The 17,541-nt window shown below is 34.3% G+C and overlaps 2 protein-coding genes and 1 pseudogene across 2 annotated transcripts; all 3 read right to left on the bottom strand.

Moving 5' to 3' along the window:
• Positions 1-6,951: 6,951 nt before the first annotated feature.
• LOC145012658 (coiled-coil protein) lies at positions 6,952-8,458 on the bottom strand. The gene is made up of 3 exons (XM_078971453.1): positions 7,774-8,458; positions 7,414-7,533; positions 6,952-7,211 (listed from the first exon to the last, which is right to left on the bottom strand). The coding sequence occupies exons 1-3, from the start codon at positions 8,332-8,334 to the stop codon at positions 7,197-7,199; spliced, it is 696 nt and encodes a 231-aa protein (XP_078827579.1). The 5' UTR covers positions 8,335-8,458; the 3' UTR covers positions 6,952-7,196.
• A 1,591-nt stretch (positions 8,459-10,049) lies between these two features.
• Positions 10,050-10,652, bottom strand: LOC145012657 (auxin-responsive protein SAUR68 pseudogene; annotated as a pseudogene).
• A 5,423-nt stretch (positions 10,653-16,075) lies between these two features.
• On the bottom strand, positions 16,076-17,217 carry LOC145010291 (uncharacterized). Its single transcript, XM_078968854.1, has 2 exons — positions 16,730-17,217; positions 16,076-16,679 (listed from the first exon to the last, which is right to left on the bottom strand). The coding sequence occupies exons 1-2, from the start codon at positions 17,215-17,217 to the stop codon at positions 16,076-16,078; spliced, it is 1,092 nt and encodes a 363-aa protein (XP_078824980.1).
• Positions 17,218-17,541: the final 324 nt, after the last annotated feature.

The following is a 17,541-nucleotide window of genomic DNA, read 5'->3' as shown; positions in this document are numbered from 1 at the left end:
CTGGAAAGCACACACTTTCACTTCTTTTTTCAGATGGAGAAACAGAAAACACAACATAATTTAGAAGACGAGGTATGTGATTACTTTCGACAAACTCATCAAAAAGAAGGGAAAAGTTTTGCAACTGGCTAGATTGATGGTATGATCTTTCCCTTCAAAATTTGCAAGGTTTGGGGGAGACAGCTTATCTTTGATGGTATGATATTTCCCTTATATCTGGAAAGAAAAGATTTACTTATGTGACTCACCCAAGGATGAGTGGCATTCTTCTGGAGTCCATGTCACAAGGGTCAACATCAACATTGTTGAACTTGTTGTTCCTCTACTATCTTCAAAGATTATTAATGCTGCTCCAAGTGACCAATTACCATAAATCTAACAAGTTACCAAATAAATGACATGTCAATATTATGATGTGGAAGCCATGTCAGATCTTATGTGGCAGGAATGAGTTCCAAATATAGAATTTTCATTGAACCGGTCATTAGGTTGATATTGCAACAAAATTGAAAATATATTAACATAATTGAGAAAAGAAACTCGATGTCAAAATCAAAAATTTGTGGTAATATAGTAACTTTATTGCAATTCAGGAAAAGTGGTTCCCATGAGAACGTGAAAAACTGGTCATTTGTCGCATAAATAAATATCAATCTGGGAGAAAATCCCTTCCTTTTTGTTCTAACAGATCGCAATTTCCCAATTAATAGTTGTCGAATTCCCAAAGATATATTCTAAGAGATATGTTCGTGTTTTCCTTTGTATCTAGTTTTGCAACATATTAACTGATCCTTCCACCTTGGTACCCGATAAATGATTAGCAAAATGTACAAAAAAAAGTCACTAGGTAGTGTTAAATTTCATAATCAGCATAACTCAAAGTCTAGTTTTTTACTTTCCCCGATAGCATGTTCTTGGACTGATATTTTGTGGATTGAATAAGGTTAGTATGAAGTGCTATAGATTTCACGGCCACCCTAATCTTGTTATATGTTTGCACTGTGGCATCCCCAATTTCACGGTCAGAAAAGACTGGTTTTGTTTATGCTTTGTTTGAAAATCAAAGTAATATTTTTACATAAAAGTGTTGTGGAATTTGTTCCCAAAACAAAATATGATAAGAATTTATCAAATCGTTTCTTTAAAGAAATGTATTAAAGAAATGTATTTTCATTAAATAACAAAATCTCGGGATGTCATGTTCCATTACAGACCAAAAGCATAAACATTATAAAATAGACCTTACAACAGTTATTTATAAGTACTGATCTATAATCCAAAATCTCTCGCCAAGTCCACCAACTTATACTCTTGTGCCATTGCTTGTAATGCAAAGAAAATTGAGTGGGTCAGGCTTGGGAGCCTGGTTAGCATATAGGGTTTTCAACCAACAATAATATAATTACTATATTCAATCATCAAACAATCAACCTAATTACCCATCCCCATTATCTTCTTTATTTCTTAAGGATTTACCGTAAGAATAAACTATTCTTTATTCATTTGTTCTTAAGGATTGACATAAGGAATTAACACAAAGTCCATTGATGCCTGAGGTTCATCTACACAATTCTAAGTCCATAGCTACCAAGGTTCATCTACATAGTACTAAATCCATAGCTACCAACGTTCATCTACACTGTACTAAATCCATAGCTACCATCGTTTTATTATGAGGCACTAAATCTATAGTTGTTAGGGTTTTTAGAGTACACCGGTGAACATCAAGTCCACAACACCTACAAGTTGCGAGTTTGCTAGTGTTCCACAGGATTGTCTAGAATAGTCCGTGGTTGTCATCCCTACTCTGCTGAATGACGAGGTCATCGTTTGGGTTAAGGTTTCACTCATTTTTCACCTGTCACCCTCATCTCATGATTTATATCATCTTTCGTCTCATCCTCAAACTAATCTTTCATCACACACCGACTATTTCATCTACCCTTGTTCTACCCAACATATTTGTAGATATAAATTACATATATAGTTTAAATCATATACAAACCTGTATAAAACATTCATCCAACATCCATCTCAAATAAACAAACAATATATAAACACATAACACGTATTTCATAGCAAATACTTCATATCTATGTGTTAGAAGAAAGTAACTACACACTTACTCATAACATAGATGTAATACATTCAACGAATACTTGTATTAAAATCATGTTTGTGAAAGGTACTATACACTCACTTGACAAGACGATTATTGGGAAACACTACGGCTCTCCAAGTAGTAACTCTTCGGTGAAACTGAGATATCTTCACACACCGGACTTATCGCGGGCAGAGTTTCGGCTAGAAAACTCTTTTCTTCTTGGGATCTTCGAAGCGTCAGGGCTCACTTCAGGTCTCGGGATGATATCGGGGCTTCGGGGGTACTTCTTTGCACATAAATCGAGGTAATATGGGCGAGAGAAGGGTGAATTAGCAACCTTGGCCAGCTGCTCCTTCAAATCTATTTATAGGGCTGATTTCTCGATTTTTCACGTCGTAAACAGTATTTTCACATCGTGGGCTTGATCGTCACTGCATGCGTCATCGCAAGTTGCGTCTGTCAAGCTCCAGAAGTCATAAATATTGAGTTCATGTCGTGAGCAGTGTGTTCACGTCGTGAACTCTGACACGGTGTTGGGGTTCACGCCCCGAACTTCAGAAATTCATAACTTTTGCATACGAGATTTGTTTTCGACGTTCTTTTTTTCCACGCGTAGGTAAAAACAAGGTTTACAACTTTCGTTTAGACTTCATCGGCTAATTTTGATTTCAATTTTTATTATATTATTTTTAGTAGGCCGGGACAGGAAAACTCTGTTATAAACTCATAACTTCTTCATCCGACGTCCGTTTTCGTCTGTCTTTTTACCGTTGAACTACTATCGATGAGATCTTTGATTCTCATTTAGATTGTTTCGGCTAGAAATCCATCGATCTCATATTCAAACTTCGGGTTGCATACTGTTAAGCTGAAACTTAGAAAAATCATAACTTCCTAATATGAAGTCAGATTTGGTTGTTCTTTTTATGCACACTCTCGGTTTAACGTATTCTACGACTTTCATTTAGATCGCTAATGCCAAATATCGCTCTAACATAAATTCACTATTTACTTCGCATTGTGTCGTGTCGGTTCTGTCGCGAAACTCGACAGGTCATAACTTCTTCGTTATAACTCTGATTTTGGCATTCTTTATATGTACGGAATATTTGTAACATATACTACAACTTAGTTAAGATTACTCCTTCTAAATAATCTTCTATCAAAAATTCATTTTTGACGCTCATTGTCTCTGAATTGACTAGCCCTGATCTACGGGCGTCACATGCACTACTTCCGATGATGATTTGTCCTTGAAACCTTTGGTAACTTCAACATAGATAAGTTTTATGTAACTATTTGTGCTCTATTTATCTTATATTTTATGTGAATATCGACCTCAACCTTGCTTTTTTTTTTTTTCCGTTTGTTTGTCTCATCTCTAGAACATGAATATTTTATGTTACCTATGACCACCAAGTTTAATATTTCAGTAGGTTGGTGTAGAATCTCTCAAAGCCAAATATTATCAATTCAAAAAAAAAAAAAAAAAAAAAAAAAAAAAAAAAAAAAGAAAGAAAAAAAAAGAAAAAAAGAAAGTGAAAACAGCATCGACTGCAACATCAGGGCCTTTGATGGACCTAAGAAAGAAAGACTTTTGTGTGATAAAGAGGTTAAAGACACAATTAATATTGGTGAGATGGTTGGTAATAAGATTAAGGGTTTTGAAAATGATGTGCGAAATTTGTTTATCGGTGAAGGTGTCAATCAAGCTGAATCATGAAATTTTGAACTTTAAATACCAGGGGTGCCGGAAAAATTCACAAAATGGAGTAGGTAAGAAAACTAAAGAGAGGGAAAAAGCTAATTTTATTTATTTTCAAGAATTTTAATTTGGCGATGGCTCTAATATTTAATTGGGAAATGAAACAAATGTCCTACGAACTTTCTAAAGTTGATCATTTTAGTCCCTAAACTATTTTTGTGGCTTTATGAGGGAACCAACTCGTGAGCAACCTATATTTTTAGTCCCTTTACTTGTTTTAGTAGGTTTGATTGTTAAACAATTGATATACTAGGTTTCTTTCATCCAATCTCTCTTATTTCTTGGTTATAGAAATGCAAAATTATTCTTCCAACCCCATTACTACCACCTCCGTTGTTGCTACTAGTTGAAAACCGATCTTCACTCTTCGTCAGAGACCTCATCCAGACATCACTGATAATGAACTCTATCACCTTTTCTCCATGATCGGCCCAATGTACTTTGTTCGCCGCATCTGTAGAGATCATTTCTCCCATAAATCCCTTGGCTACGCTTACATCAATTTGTACCACCATTGTCACGGTAATCACAAATTAAACAACTGGAGCTCTTATTTCTTTGCCTGTTGGTTTATCCCTAAAACATGCTAAGAAGTAAAAGGAACTAAAAAATAGGTTGCCATGCTACCCATGAGTTGGTTCACTCACAAAACCACACAAATAGTTTAAGGACTAAAACACCAATCATAAAAAATTTGTAAGACATTTGTATGATCTCCCTATATCTAATTTCACAATTTCTAGGACTCTTATGTAAAAAGATTTTGCATTTATGGATGCCAACGATGGATGAAAAGGGTTATATATTATATGGAATCCAAACTACTTTCAAGCATATACAAATCATCAAAAGTAAACACTTTTCTAGTAGTTGTGAGCTTTATTATGGGGTGAGTAATTGCATTGAAGAACTCGATTCCAAGTACGTGGCAGATGCTCGATGATTTTAATGAAGAAATTGATTCAAGGTTCGTGTTTATTCATGTTGACATGCATTTTAAATTTGTGTTTTGTGTCTTAAATGAAGGTCATATACAAATTTACATGTTTAAACACATATATAACAAGAAGTTAAATTCATGTGACTCGCAACATTTATAAACTCATATAATTTAATAAAATTAAAACAAAAACTTTTATCTATTGAAATTTTAACCCTAATAGGCTACGTAGTCACGCTTCACGATATCACCTGCATTCCACCCTATAATCATTTTTATAAAAAGTTAACTTATAATCAACTTCTTGTAATCATCTTTTTCGGAAAATAATGCAATTTCAACCAATAAAAATATTTCAAACATTAATTAGGATTGTCTAAATGGTAAAATAGGGTGTTTTTTTAACCAACCCCTTTTAGAATCCATATTCACTCCTCCGATTCATGTCATGTCTACAGCAAAAGTGCAAGGCTTTTATTTCACGACTTGACTTTGCTAAATCAAACCTGTAGCTCCGCTCAATCCCCAAATTCCACCTTCCTCTCTTCAGAATTTATGGCTTCTAACACCGTGGTATGTTTCTTTTTCCTTTATCTGTATGAACTCCGACTTTTGATTTTAGTCTTCAATATTCATAAAACTTTCAGAATTTTGTTCCTTATATATGTGGATTTTGGTGCGATTTGTAGCAGATGTTGTATTTAGAAAGCTTTCACCATAGCTTCTTGAGTTTAGTCTTCGGTATTCCTTTTTATGTGGTGTTCATCAAGCTTTCACCATAACTTCTTTAGATATACGTGTCCCAGAAGGCTGAATTTTGACTAAAATATCTTGTTTGAACAATGAATTTCTTATATAGTTTACTGTATATAGAGATGTTATTCGGGCCAGAGCCGAATCGATCCGACCCGAACCCGAATAACCTAAGAACCGAATAAAGGTATTTGTATGAACCGAAAACCAAATCAAATAAGCAATACAGGTTTGGTTCGGTTTGGGTTTTATTCGGTTCGGTTCGGTTCGGTTCCGACCCGAATAACCCAAATAACATGTTTAAAATAATTAATGACCTATTATGATTGTATAACCCGAATAACCCAAATAACATTTACAATGTGGTTATAACTATTGTATTCTGTATGATTTTTGTAATTTATGATTTCATAACAGATCTTTTAAAGAAACAAATTTTTTAATTAAAAATAATACAAAGTATATATAATTGTTTCAAAGGTGCAAAAAAAGTTAGAATTCGTGTACTAAAAATATAAACACAGATTAATATTGCATTTTAATATTCAATGCAGTAGATCGATCAAAGCAATAGCCGCAACTCGCAAGTAGGGATGAGAAAAACCCTCGATTGATCAAATATTCATGTCGTCGATTTGATGTATCATGCTACTGGGATCGATTGCATTGATTTTTTTGTTTCCAGGTTACGTGAGTATTGGGTTACGATCGATAGAACACAAGAGCACAAGACCAAATAAGCTATCGATCAAGGAGAAAAAATGTGACTTTTCAAATTCGGTTCGGTTTATTTGGCCCAAATAAACCCTTATTCGGGTAACCAGAACCGAATAACCCGAAAACCAAATAAGCCTTATATAGATACCCGAAAACCGAATCGAATTGCTTATTCGGGCCTAATTCAATTCGGTTCGGTTCGGGTTTCGGTTCGTTTCGGGTTTCGAGCCAAATTCTCATCCCTAACTGTATAAACTCTCGATTTTAACAGTGAACTATACTAACTAGTTTTCTTTTAAATGGATGATGATACCATCAATACATCGACACTAATTAAAAACGGGCAACTTTTTTCATATACGATGTACTCGCATACTAAATTTGATTATTGTGTCCAAAAAGCAAGACAAAGTGTGAAGTGTAAAAGGTTCTCAAGATCTCAAACAAAAGTTTTGGTTGTGTGAAGTTAATTTAGATCAAAACAGGGGTTGTAATTTAGTCATTGGTTTGTTTTAAAACATTTTGGGAATGTAACAAGGAGTTTCTACTTTGTATAAATTCGTATAAACCTTTGTTTTCATGTAACACAGCTAAAATCACATCAGTTATTTGTGAATAATTTATATAACACGTTAAACAAACAGCTACAAGTACACAAAAAACATTTCAAGATGGACAAACGGAATTATTATTACTTTGATTAAAAGAAGAGAATTATGAGTCCAAAGTTCATACAAGATCATAGTTTTTAAACTTTAGAACAACAATCACAAATGCATAAGGGAGCACAAAAAGGGGCAAAAAAACCTCCAAATTAGGTGTTACCTTATACACAATTGATCCCCTCTATACATTAAACTGCAATCTCTCTCTCTCTATTAGGAATATATATTGCATCTTGGTTGGAATTGTGCGACCTATTTCTCTGCAACCTAAAAGAATACATATATAAGAACCCATCCACATAGTGTTAAGTTGATCATGTGGTTATTGGGCTAATGTTATAAAGTTAAGTCCTAATGATTGAAAAGACTACATGGTTAACCCTGGAATCACCATGTATCTCATAAGATAGGATAACATTATATAGTTCAACAAAATAAGACATAAGAATTAAGATCATCATATATGTACCTGGTTAAGTGGATTATCAGGAGATTTTTTCCATAGCTTCCATATCATGTCCTTATACTGGGTGTGAGTGAGGCCAGGTTTCTCAGCTTTCAGATTGGGAAGCTCAGCTTCTTCAAAAGCCTGCAAATTTCAATAATTCAACGCCTAAGCAAGTCCAAATAACATGATAAAAATCAAACTTTTAGTTCTAAAATTCAAATGCCATTATGAAGAGTGGTTGTCTATCTTTTTTTACTTCAGTGTTCTCACAACAAAAAGGAAATTTCTCAAACAATCAAACACCGAATAATCAAAACAATTAGAATTGTAATCTGTAGAGATTATCCATTGTCACTAATGCATTAAGAACCAAAAACGAACCTTAAACGAGGCTTTAAGCCTTTTCTCAGGATGTTTATCCACAGGCAAGCTATCGGCAACCGACATCTGTGCAATCGCCTCCTCCACTGACCTAGCCTCGATCACTGTATCATCCCGATTAGTATTCTCAACAAGCACCATTTTCTCGTACTCCTCCTCCTTCGCTGTCCGACTCTGCTTCCGTTTTTCCTCTTCCGCCTTCTTCAAGATCTGCGCCTGCTCCTCCTCCTTTCGCCGAATCAGCTCCGCCTCGGTCACCTTCGGCACCGGTATCGAAACCCTAGTCGCTTTCTTATCCACCTTCTTAAGAGACTTCTCGAGCTCTTTCTCCTCAATCTCCGCCAACCGCCGCACCTCCGCCTTCCGAGCAGCAGCCTCGGCTTTCTTCTCCGACTCCTCCTCGCGTTTCTTCGCCGCACGTGACTTCCCTCCCTCCGCTTCACGCCAGTACTTCTCCTCCTTCTCACGCGCGTCCTTTTCCTTACGCTCCGCCTCCGTGGCGCTCTTCCGTGCCCTAGCAGCCTCCGCTTTGCTGTTCACCCCCATCTTCTTCGGCGGCATCGTTACGTTTTCCGATCACAAATTCCAATCCTCCACTACTTGATTCTTTTGATTAATATCTTTCAGTTCGGAGAAATGGAGAAAATCTTTGATCGGTTTTCTGTGTTGGTGTCAGTGCGTATTATGTTCTAAACATTTAGTTTGATACTTTCAATTTAACACGATATTGGTGTTGGGCTTTACTTCAAGGCCCATCAGCTCAAAACCCTAAAGAAAATAGCCAATTAGGCCTTTAGGTTCAAATCAAATAAAAATTGGTGTTCAAATATGGATTGGATCGATATCGAAACAGTATTTAGTATTTTCTGACCGCTTTAAGACAGTCTGGATCCGGCCTTTTGGAATTGGTCGTTTTCGATCTGGTATTTTTTGAGACCAGTCTCGTTATCTTTGTATACACCTTTTGAGTTCGGTTTAGATATTTTTTTTGTTTGATCTCGATATGTTCCATTAACAAATATGTGATTAACACCAAAATGATACATTACGATTTAATAAATGATACACTAAATTTTAATAAAAGAAAGAAGGAAAGAAATTGGACAATGTGTGATTAAAATATATATAATTAACACAAAAGTTATATGCATATAAGCTTTCACTTTCTTTTTTTTTTAAATTGGTCTTGCATCTGTCTCGAAGCAATCTGATCATTTTTTGGATCAGCCTGGAAATGGTTCATTTTTTTCGGACTGGTTTCGGGCTGATCCGGTCTTTTTTCGGGACCTTTTTCAGAACCGGTCGTGTCTTTTTGTTCATCTTTATTCTACGGTTGTGGTGTAATAATTAATTTTTCATGCATAAGATCCATGATGATCATGTCACATAATATTTAGATCAAAATACAGAAAGATCTTAAGAATACATACCTTATAATCAAGTGACGAATGAATGTTGATTACTCAAGATTCAAATATGAATGTGAATCTTGACTAGATTGATTAGATGTCTAAGTAATCGGAACTTGAACAACACACATTGGGGTGGTGCAACAATGGAACTACTAGTAATCTACCTAGAATAGATTTGGAGAAGAGATTGTTTCTTGTAAGAACATGACAAGCTAAGTTGATTAATTGGGAAAGATGAAAGAAGAGAACATGAAAATTTTGATAATGCAAATTTGAGAAAAGAATTATGAAATAAATTGATAATTCAATAAGCCAAGTTTATGGTGTAAAAAGATTAACTAAAACGATAGGATTTAAAAATTGACAGTCGCCTTTTTTTATTATCGAGATGAATACGACAACGTTTTTTTTATAAATTCTTTTACTTGTTTTCTAAAATGCCAATCCAAGCTCTCGTTTTTAAACAGTATTCAAATAATAATAATATATTTTTTTTCAATTTTACAAAGTCACTCCAAAAGGAGTTGTTCAAGATTCGCAAGATGAAGATGGCATGGAATGTTGGAAGGAAAACATGTGATTTTATGTTAGGAATTTGTTGAAGTTAAACTCAAATAATGTTATTTTTTCAAAAATAAACTAAGCATAGACAAGAGCTTTTTTCCTTTGTCATTTTATCATAGTGGAGGGTTTTTTTTGGTTCCTATAAGTTTCGTTATTGTTAATTATGTAACTTGTTTACTTATCTATTGGGTTTTCATGTGTGTGATTCATGAATATTTCATAGCCTTTTAAAAAATCATCTGTTTAATCTGGTTTTTGTTCACCTCTGAAATGCCCCGAAGTAAGAGAAAACACGTTATTTGTTAATATCTATAAACAATTGAAATTACAGTTATCCGATCTCATGATTGAAGTGTCTGTATGATTTTGCTACAATCTGTCGCAATACATAGTAAAAAAGAACACACTTCAACTCCTCTCAAAAGCTAGAAACTGGCACTTGGGATTCACTATGTTCTAGTTGAATGTTCGAACTCAAAAACCACTTTTCTGGCGTAATTATAGACATGAGAAGTGCTTTCGCAATACCATTACACACAAACCTTTCTATCAAAAATATCGTGTACTTTATAAATGTGGCTTCGAATGGGAGCCTGATTGGTCCATCTGTCTGCAGCCCATACTCATCCTCAGCCACCTTTAAGAGCTCTTGAAATATGTCGTTCTTTAGATAACTCAAAGGCAACACAAACCGTATTTCATCACATGTGTACACGGCAAAGTGACCCTTATTAATGCCTCTGGTTGTGGGGTTAGCGGCTCTTGGGAGTGTGATTCGTTTATGCTTTAGTACTCCTGAAGTTCTGATGAGTTTCGTGGGGTTTATCATTTTTATGAAACCTTATATGAAGTAGATATGTTAGGAGAGGATTCACATGAAATTCAAGTTATGACCCTTCTTGATTGATTCGTTTTGAGAAAGTGTATATGCTTATACATATATAAAAGCATTAGAGACTCTCATAATTCTAGCTTTTAATATGTAATGACTAGTGAGAAAGGACAATGGGGCAACACAAGGTGTAAGGTAAACCAAACATAATTACATTTTTGTCGGATGGTTGGGTCACATATGGTACCAAAAAAACTGGTTCACACAATTAGCAAGGCTAGTGTGATTTTTGAACCACAATTCAATATTGCGTGGAAACAAATTAAAAGTATATTTAATGTACAAGAATTTGTCAACCATTGACCACCATTGAACATGGTCCTTCTTGCATGATAACCAAGATATGAATGTACTTTAGATCATTACCTGATAACCAATAGTTCATGCAGGTTAATCCCAGATAGGATTAGATGCGGGATTAAATAACTGTGTTAGCATATAGATGTATCTACGCCTTAAGATTTTTCAACTGATCAAGTGTACCTAACTAAAGAAAACAGAAGGCGCCCTATATGTGGCTTTGAGTTCTTGAATGAATATTGGTAAAACCGTGTGCTCGACGAATCATTATGCACTACAAGGAAAACGATTATTAGCGGTGACAAAAATCGCCGGTAATAAGTCAAGTTGTCACCGGTAATAGTAATAGTGGCGACGCATCGCTTGTAATAAGTCACCGCTACTACTTTGTCGCTCTATTAATGAACTTATCGCAGCTAATGATAGGTGTCGCCGCTGATGACCATGTCACCGTATTAACTTTGTCGCCGGTAATAGTGTCGTCAGTAATTACAATTTTCATTTTTAAATTTTTTTTTGTAATTAACGATTTTGGTTGCCGGTAATAATGTACTCAGTAATTACATAACAACATTCGATTAAATATCAAAAATAATAGCGTCGATGCTAATTACAAAACAAACATCCGATTATAATTAATTAAATATCAAAAGTCATAATATCCGATAAAATATAAAAAGTAATAATGTCGTCCGCTATTAGTGTCGCTGACAATTACAAAAAACAACCAAAGTTTTACAATCTACCAAGTAGCAAAGCGTGACAACATAAGCAAATAAAACTCATCCTGGCCTATATATCATCATCTTCATTCCCATCGTTTCCTCGATTATTTTGGGATTGAAAAAACGAATACAGCTCATCCCTACATGCGGGATCATTCAGCATCGCACGGAGATTTTCCAACTACATAATTAATAGCAACACATATAAACTTATAAGTTAAATTATCAAACATAAACAAAAACTATCAAAATACATTGTTATTTTTAAATTAAGACAAAAAACCAAAGTATGTTGTTATTTTTTGCACTTGGGACAAAAACCTAATTACCAAACATTTTAGCAAATAATCACCACAAAACCAAAATTACCAAATCAACATGCATTTTACGATGCTAAAGTAGATTGCTATTTTTAAAGTAAGACAAAAAACCAAAGTACGTTGTTATTTTTTGCACTTGGGACAAAACCTAATTACCAATCTTTTTAGCAAATAATCACCACAAAACCAAAATTACCAAATCAACATGCATTTTATGATGCTAATGTAGATTGTTATTTTTAAACTAAGACAAAAAACCAAGTACATTGTTATTTTTTACACTTGGAACAAAAACCTAATTACCAAACTTTTTAGCAAATAATCACCACAAAACCAAAGTAGATTGTTTTACCTGTGATGGTTGTGATGCTTGTGGTGATGGTTGCGAAGGATGTGGATACGGCAGGAGAACAGAAGGTTTACGACCAATGCCTCTAATATGGCCACGTCGCTCTCCTAATACTTTCTCAAACGCAATTCTTTCTTGAGCGGGTGTTAACTAACTTTCACCTTGAGTTTGTTCTAACAGCTCTTCAACCAACCGATTCTGTAACTCCCAAAAGTGAGTAACAATTAAGTATAAATAAACATTTAATTATATGATAAAATTATAATTAATTACTTACATATTGTTGTTCCGCCTCAGCAGTAACAAATACATCATTCTTATCCGTATGAGCTTTGCGAAACGTTTCCATTCTCTTAAGGTTCTGTTTAACTTTAAAAATTAGATTATATTTTAAATATATAATTACAAGTATCGTACGTTACCTTCTTATAGCAAGTACTGTTATACGAGCTCAACCCCCCACGATTGACATTTGTTTTCATTTCACGAATTTTTTTGTAACTTTCTGAAGCAATTATGTGTTCGTCTGTTTGGAAATACTCAACTTCTTTCTTCCACTTATCAACTTCCATACCCTCTGGAGGGTTAGCTAATGCTCCCGGGATATCTTAATACCCTCCGACTAACATAAAATATTCTTTTGCATCAACTTTACGTTCTCGATAAACTTTTAACAAAGCTGCTTGAAAACTCTCTGTCAACATATTAGATAATAACATCATATATACTTCTACCAAAATACTCATATACCACATATACATCAAACACACATACATTGGCATATATACACCAAATTCACATAGATTCATATAAATATAAAATATACATACATATGGCAATTTTCACATAATTGATACAACTACACATAGCTTGCAATTAAACTCAAATTTCACAATAAATTGAAATAATAGAATCTGTAGTGGCGGAAATCAACGAATTTGTTGCCAGAAAAATTCGTCTTCACCCGAATATACTCTCACCCGTAAACCCAAAGACAACACTACCAAAAACAATGAAATTGACAAATAATTTTCAATTAATCATCAAATGAAACTAGAAATCGAAGTTAACATACAAAGACAAAGAGATATAGGAACTTAAACTTACCTTTCTTCGTGAAACGGAGTTAGATATCGCATCACAAGAAGCCCAAACCACCCTTGACCCCTAATCTCATACAATGTGGGGAGATAAGTTGTTGGAATCAAGAATCAATAGAAAAATGGAGGACCGATTAGAAGAGGAGCAGCATAGCAACAGGAAACAAGAAGAGATGGAAAGAAAACATGAAGCAAATGAGCAGATTGCATGCGTTTTTTTTATCTGCGAAAGCCTTTAGCGGCGACGCTTTTAGTGGCGACGATTTGGTCTTTACCGGCGACACAAAGCAACAATGGCAACAATCAGGAGGGAAGGGTACCGCGTTATTTTTTAGATCACTATTAGCGGCGACATTTTAGACATTTAGCGACGATACAATTGTCGCTGGTATTAGGTTTTTGCGGATAAGAGACCCCAACTGTTAGATTAGATACTCGATCGAATGGATGAGATCATTCAGAGAGGGTAAACGCGGATTCGGGTGAGATGCCTTTAGCAGCGACACATTTACCGGCAACACAACTCTTTAGCAGCGACAAATGGTAGAGTCGCTGGTAATGGGTTGTGTCGCCGGTAATTGTGTCGCCGCTAAAGGCATTGTTTCTTGTAGTGATGGATGGTGGGTACATATGATAGTTGTTGAATATCAAGAACCTATCATTCGACACAAATCCAAGGAAAATCTGAATCGATGTTGAGTGGTTTAATTGCATATGGGGCCGATGCAATACCAACTCTCGTTAGTAATACGTGTGATATTTAAGATAATATATATAACCCGTTTTTTCTAAAACCCGGGTCCTATATGATGGTGTGCCATTTTGTAGCAGGTTACGATCCGGAATGTTTGCTACAGGAAAGGAATGGTTAACCTAAGAGCAATTGTGTCCATTACATGTGAGTTTTAGTCCATGAACTCTCGAAAGGGTGACGAATAGTGTATCTTTTGTGTCCACTATTGGTTGATCGAAAGAAAAGGTTTCAACCGAATAAAAAAATGCACATAGTGGTAAGGAATTGAAGGTAAAGGTACATATAACAAGGTCAAGGTTATATTTGGCTTCCTTAATCGTAAACTGGAAGGTTAAATCTCTCACTCTTCATGTCTCATGGTTACTCATCATTATTATCTTTTTGAAATGGATGTACATAATTAATAATGTTTTAATCATACATATGATGCCGAATTTTTTCAAGTATGACCTAAGATTCTTTTCTGAGATGTTTTCATCTTGAACACATTAACTGAAACACATGAAAATGTACCATTTTGAAGAAATTTTGAAATGAAATAACTCTAAGTCATTAATTGGTTCATGTGATTCTTGTTATATTTAAAAAGATGATTAAGGATTTTTTTACTATAAATTGTCTAGGATATGTTAAAATTCTTACATATCATACATGTAAGTCTTGTAAAACCATGTTTAGAAACAATAACACTACTTCAATATTTTTATGTCCAGGATTTGACATGTAACCTATTATATGTTCCCATTATAGAGTATAGAGTCAACTCGGTAAAGGCAGCAATACCATATGATTAGGTCATAATGGTGAGCATGTATGTTTAGAATTTTCACATCATTTATCGAATTATAAGAATTTCTCATGATTCACTCCACGTATGACACCCCATATATCAAGGTGTTTTTAGACATGTGGAATGGGACGTTATTTGATCTTATTTGATACATGACGAATCTGAAACCTTTAGTCTTATCCTTTAAGGATAGTTTCCCTTGACTACACAATGTGCATCTCACATCTAGGGTAGGTCCTAAGAATTCAAATACCCATAATGAGGTAGAAAAATAAACCCTTAGGCCTTAACATGCAACAAATTAATAATGTTTTAATCATACATATGATGCCGAATTTTTTCAAGTATGACCTAAGATTCTTTTCTGAGATGTTTTCATCTTGAACACATTAACTGAAACACATGAAAATGTACCATTTTGAAGGAATTTTGAAATGAAATAACTCTAAGTCATTAATTGGTTCATGTGATTCTTGTTATATTTAAAAAGATGATTAAGGATTTTTTACTATAAATTGTCTAGGATATGTTAAAATTCTTACATATCGATACATGTAAGTCTTGTAAAACCATGTTTAGAAACAATAACACTACTTCAATATTTTTATGTCCAGGATTGGACATGTAACCTATTATATGTTCCCATTATAGAGTATAAAGTCAACTCGATAAAGGCAGCAAAACCATATGATTAGGTCATGATGGTGAGCATGTATGTTTAGAATTTTCACATCATTTATCGAATTACAAGAATTTCTCATGATTCACTCCACGTATGACACTCCATATATCAAGGTGTTTTTAGACATGTGGAATGGGACGTTATTTGATCTTATTTGATACATGAAGAATCTGAAACCTTTAGTCTTATCCTTTAAGGATAGTTTCCCTTGACTACACAATGTGCATCTCACATCTAGGGCCGGTCCTAAGAATTCAAATACCCATAATGAGGTAGAAAAATAGACCCTTAGGCCTTAACATGCAACAAATTAAATTACATAAACTAATATTTTTTTTTTAAAGGATGATAAACTTTATACCAATAAACATAGCAAAATCATAGTATTTTAATAATAATTACATATCGTAACAGTTAACTAAAGATCCGTGAAGCTCTCCTAGAATTCTTGATAGCAAATTGGTTGAGCAACTTTTCATAATCTATACTGTCTAAGATTTCGTTCTTGATAGATATCATCGCCCAAACGCTAAGTCTTTCTTGGGACATTGTGGAGCGTAAGTAAGATTTCAATAACTTCAATTTTGAAAAACTTCTTTCTACAGATGCCACCGTTATTGGAAAAGCCAACATTATTCTATATGAAATGCTTGCATTTGGGAAATAATCAAGTTCTTTCAAAAACTTCAAAACATCTATAGGGTTGCTAAATTCATTGGTTTCCAATGTCTCAAATAATTTCAACTCTGTATAAAGTTCAGCGGCATCAATATCCACTCTTTCTTCAAACTTTAGTTCTTTTTCAAGACGATGACAAGACAACTTAAGATCTTTATCTTCAATTCCCCTCAAATTATGTTGAAATAGAAAACCAAATACTTTGTCATACTCTTTGAATTGTTTAAATCTCATCTCAAGAGAAGAAATAGCTTGATCAATAATGTATAAGAAATAATTGACCCTAAAATTATCTTCAGGTGTAAATGAAACTTCTTCGCTACTTGAACGCTCATCAAACCTTTTTTCGTTTCAATAAAACACTTTTGTGAAAATATTGCATCAATACACATTTCAATAGCAATCTCCTTACCTTCATCAATCACTTTTGAAAGTATAGTTTCTCTATAATCCTTGAAGTACCAAATTAATATGTTTATTTCTGTAATAACATTATCAAGATGTATATCCTTTGATTGTAACTTCTTTCTCATAATATTCACATGGTTTAGTACTTGATGCCAGATAACAGTTGATACCAAAAATCCAAAGTCACCAAGTTCTTTTTCTACTAGTGAAGTTTCTTCACTTGCAATTGCAACACCATTATCTTTTTCTCCAACTTGAAGTAAAGCTTCCCATACATCAACAAGTTGTAGTTTAATAGCATTTACACTCTCAACACGGCTTTCCCAACAAGTTTGACACAATGACTCAAGACTCCAAGCTTTAACATTATCTTTTAGAATTTCCCACCTCTTAGTAGAATTTGCAAAGATAGCATAAATGCATTGGGTAAATCCAAAAGAGTTCTTTCCTTTAACACACTTGTTAGCCATATCACATAATGTTAGATTAAGAAAATTGCAACCACAAGGAGTGTTAGATACTCTAGGATTTATATCTAAAAATCTCTTTTGCACTACTTTGTGTTTTCCTTTCATGTTGGCTCTATTATCATAGCCTTGACCATGCATATCATCAATTTCAAGAACAAGAGACTTTAACTCCTCAAATGTAACATCAAATAGTCATTTTCCGGAGGTATCATCAAGATTCAAAAAACCTAAAAAGGAATCCTCGACAGTAACTGAATTATAAGATAACTTTAAATGCCTCACTATTATAGTCATCTGTTCTTGGTGACTTGCATCGGGAGTACA

The sequence above is a fragment of the Lactuca saligna genome, chromosome 8 (assembly GCF_052625555.1).
Source record: "Lactuca saligna cultivar CGN05327 chromosome 8, ASM5262555v1, whole genome shotgun sequence".
NCBI lineage: Eukaryota > Viridiplantae > Streptophyta > Magnoliopsida > Asterales > Asteraceae > Lactuca > Lactuca saligna.
Note: the sequence above shows the minus strand (reverse complement) of the source record. Positions and strands in the feature narration are given on the sequence as shown.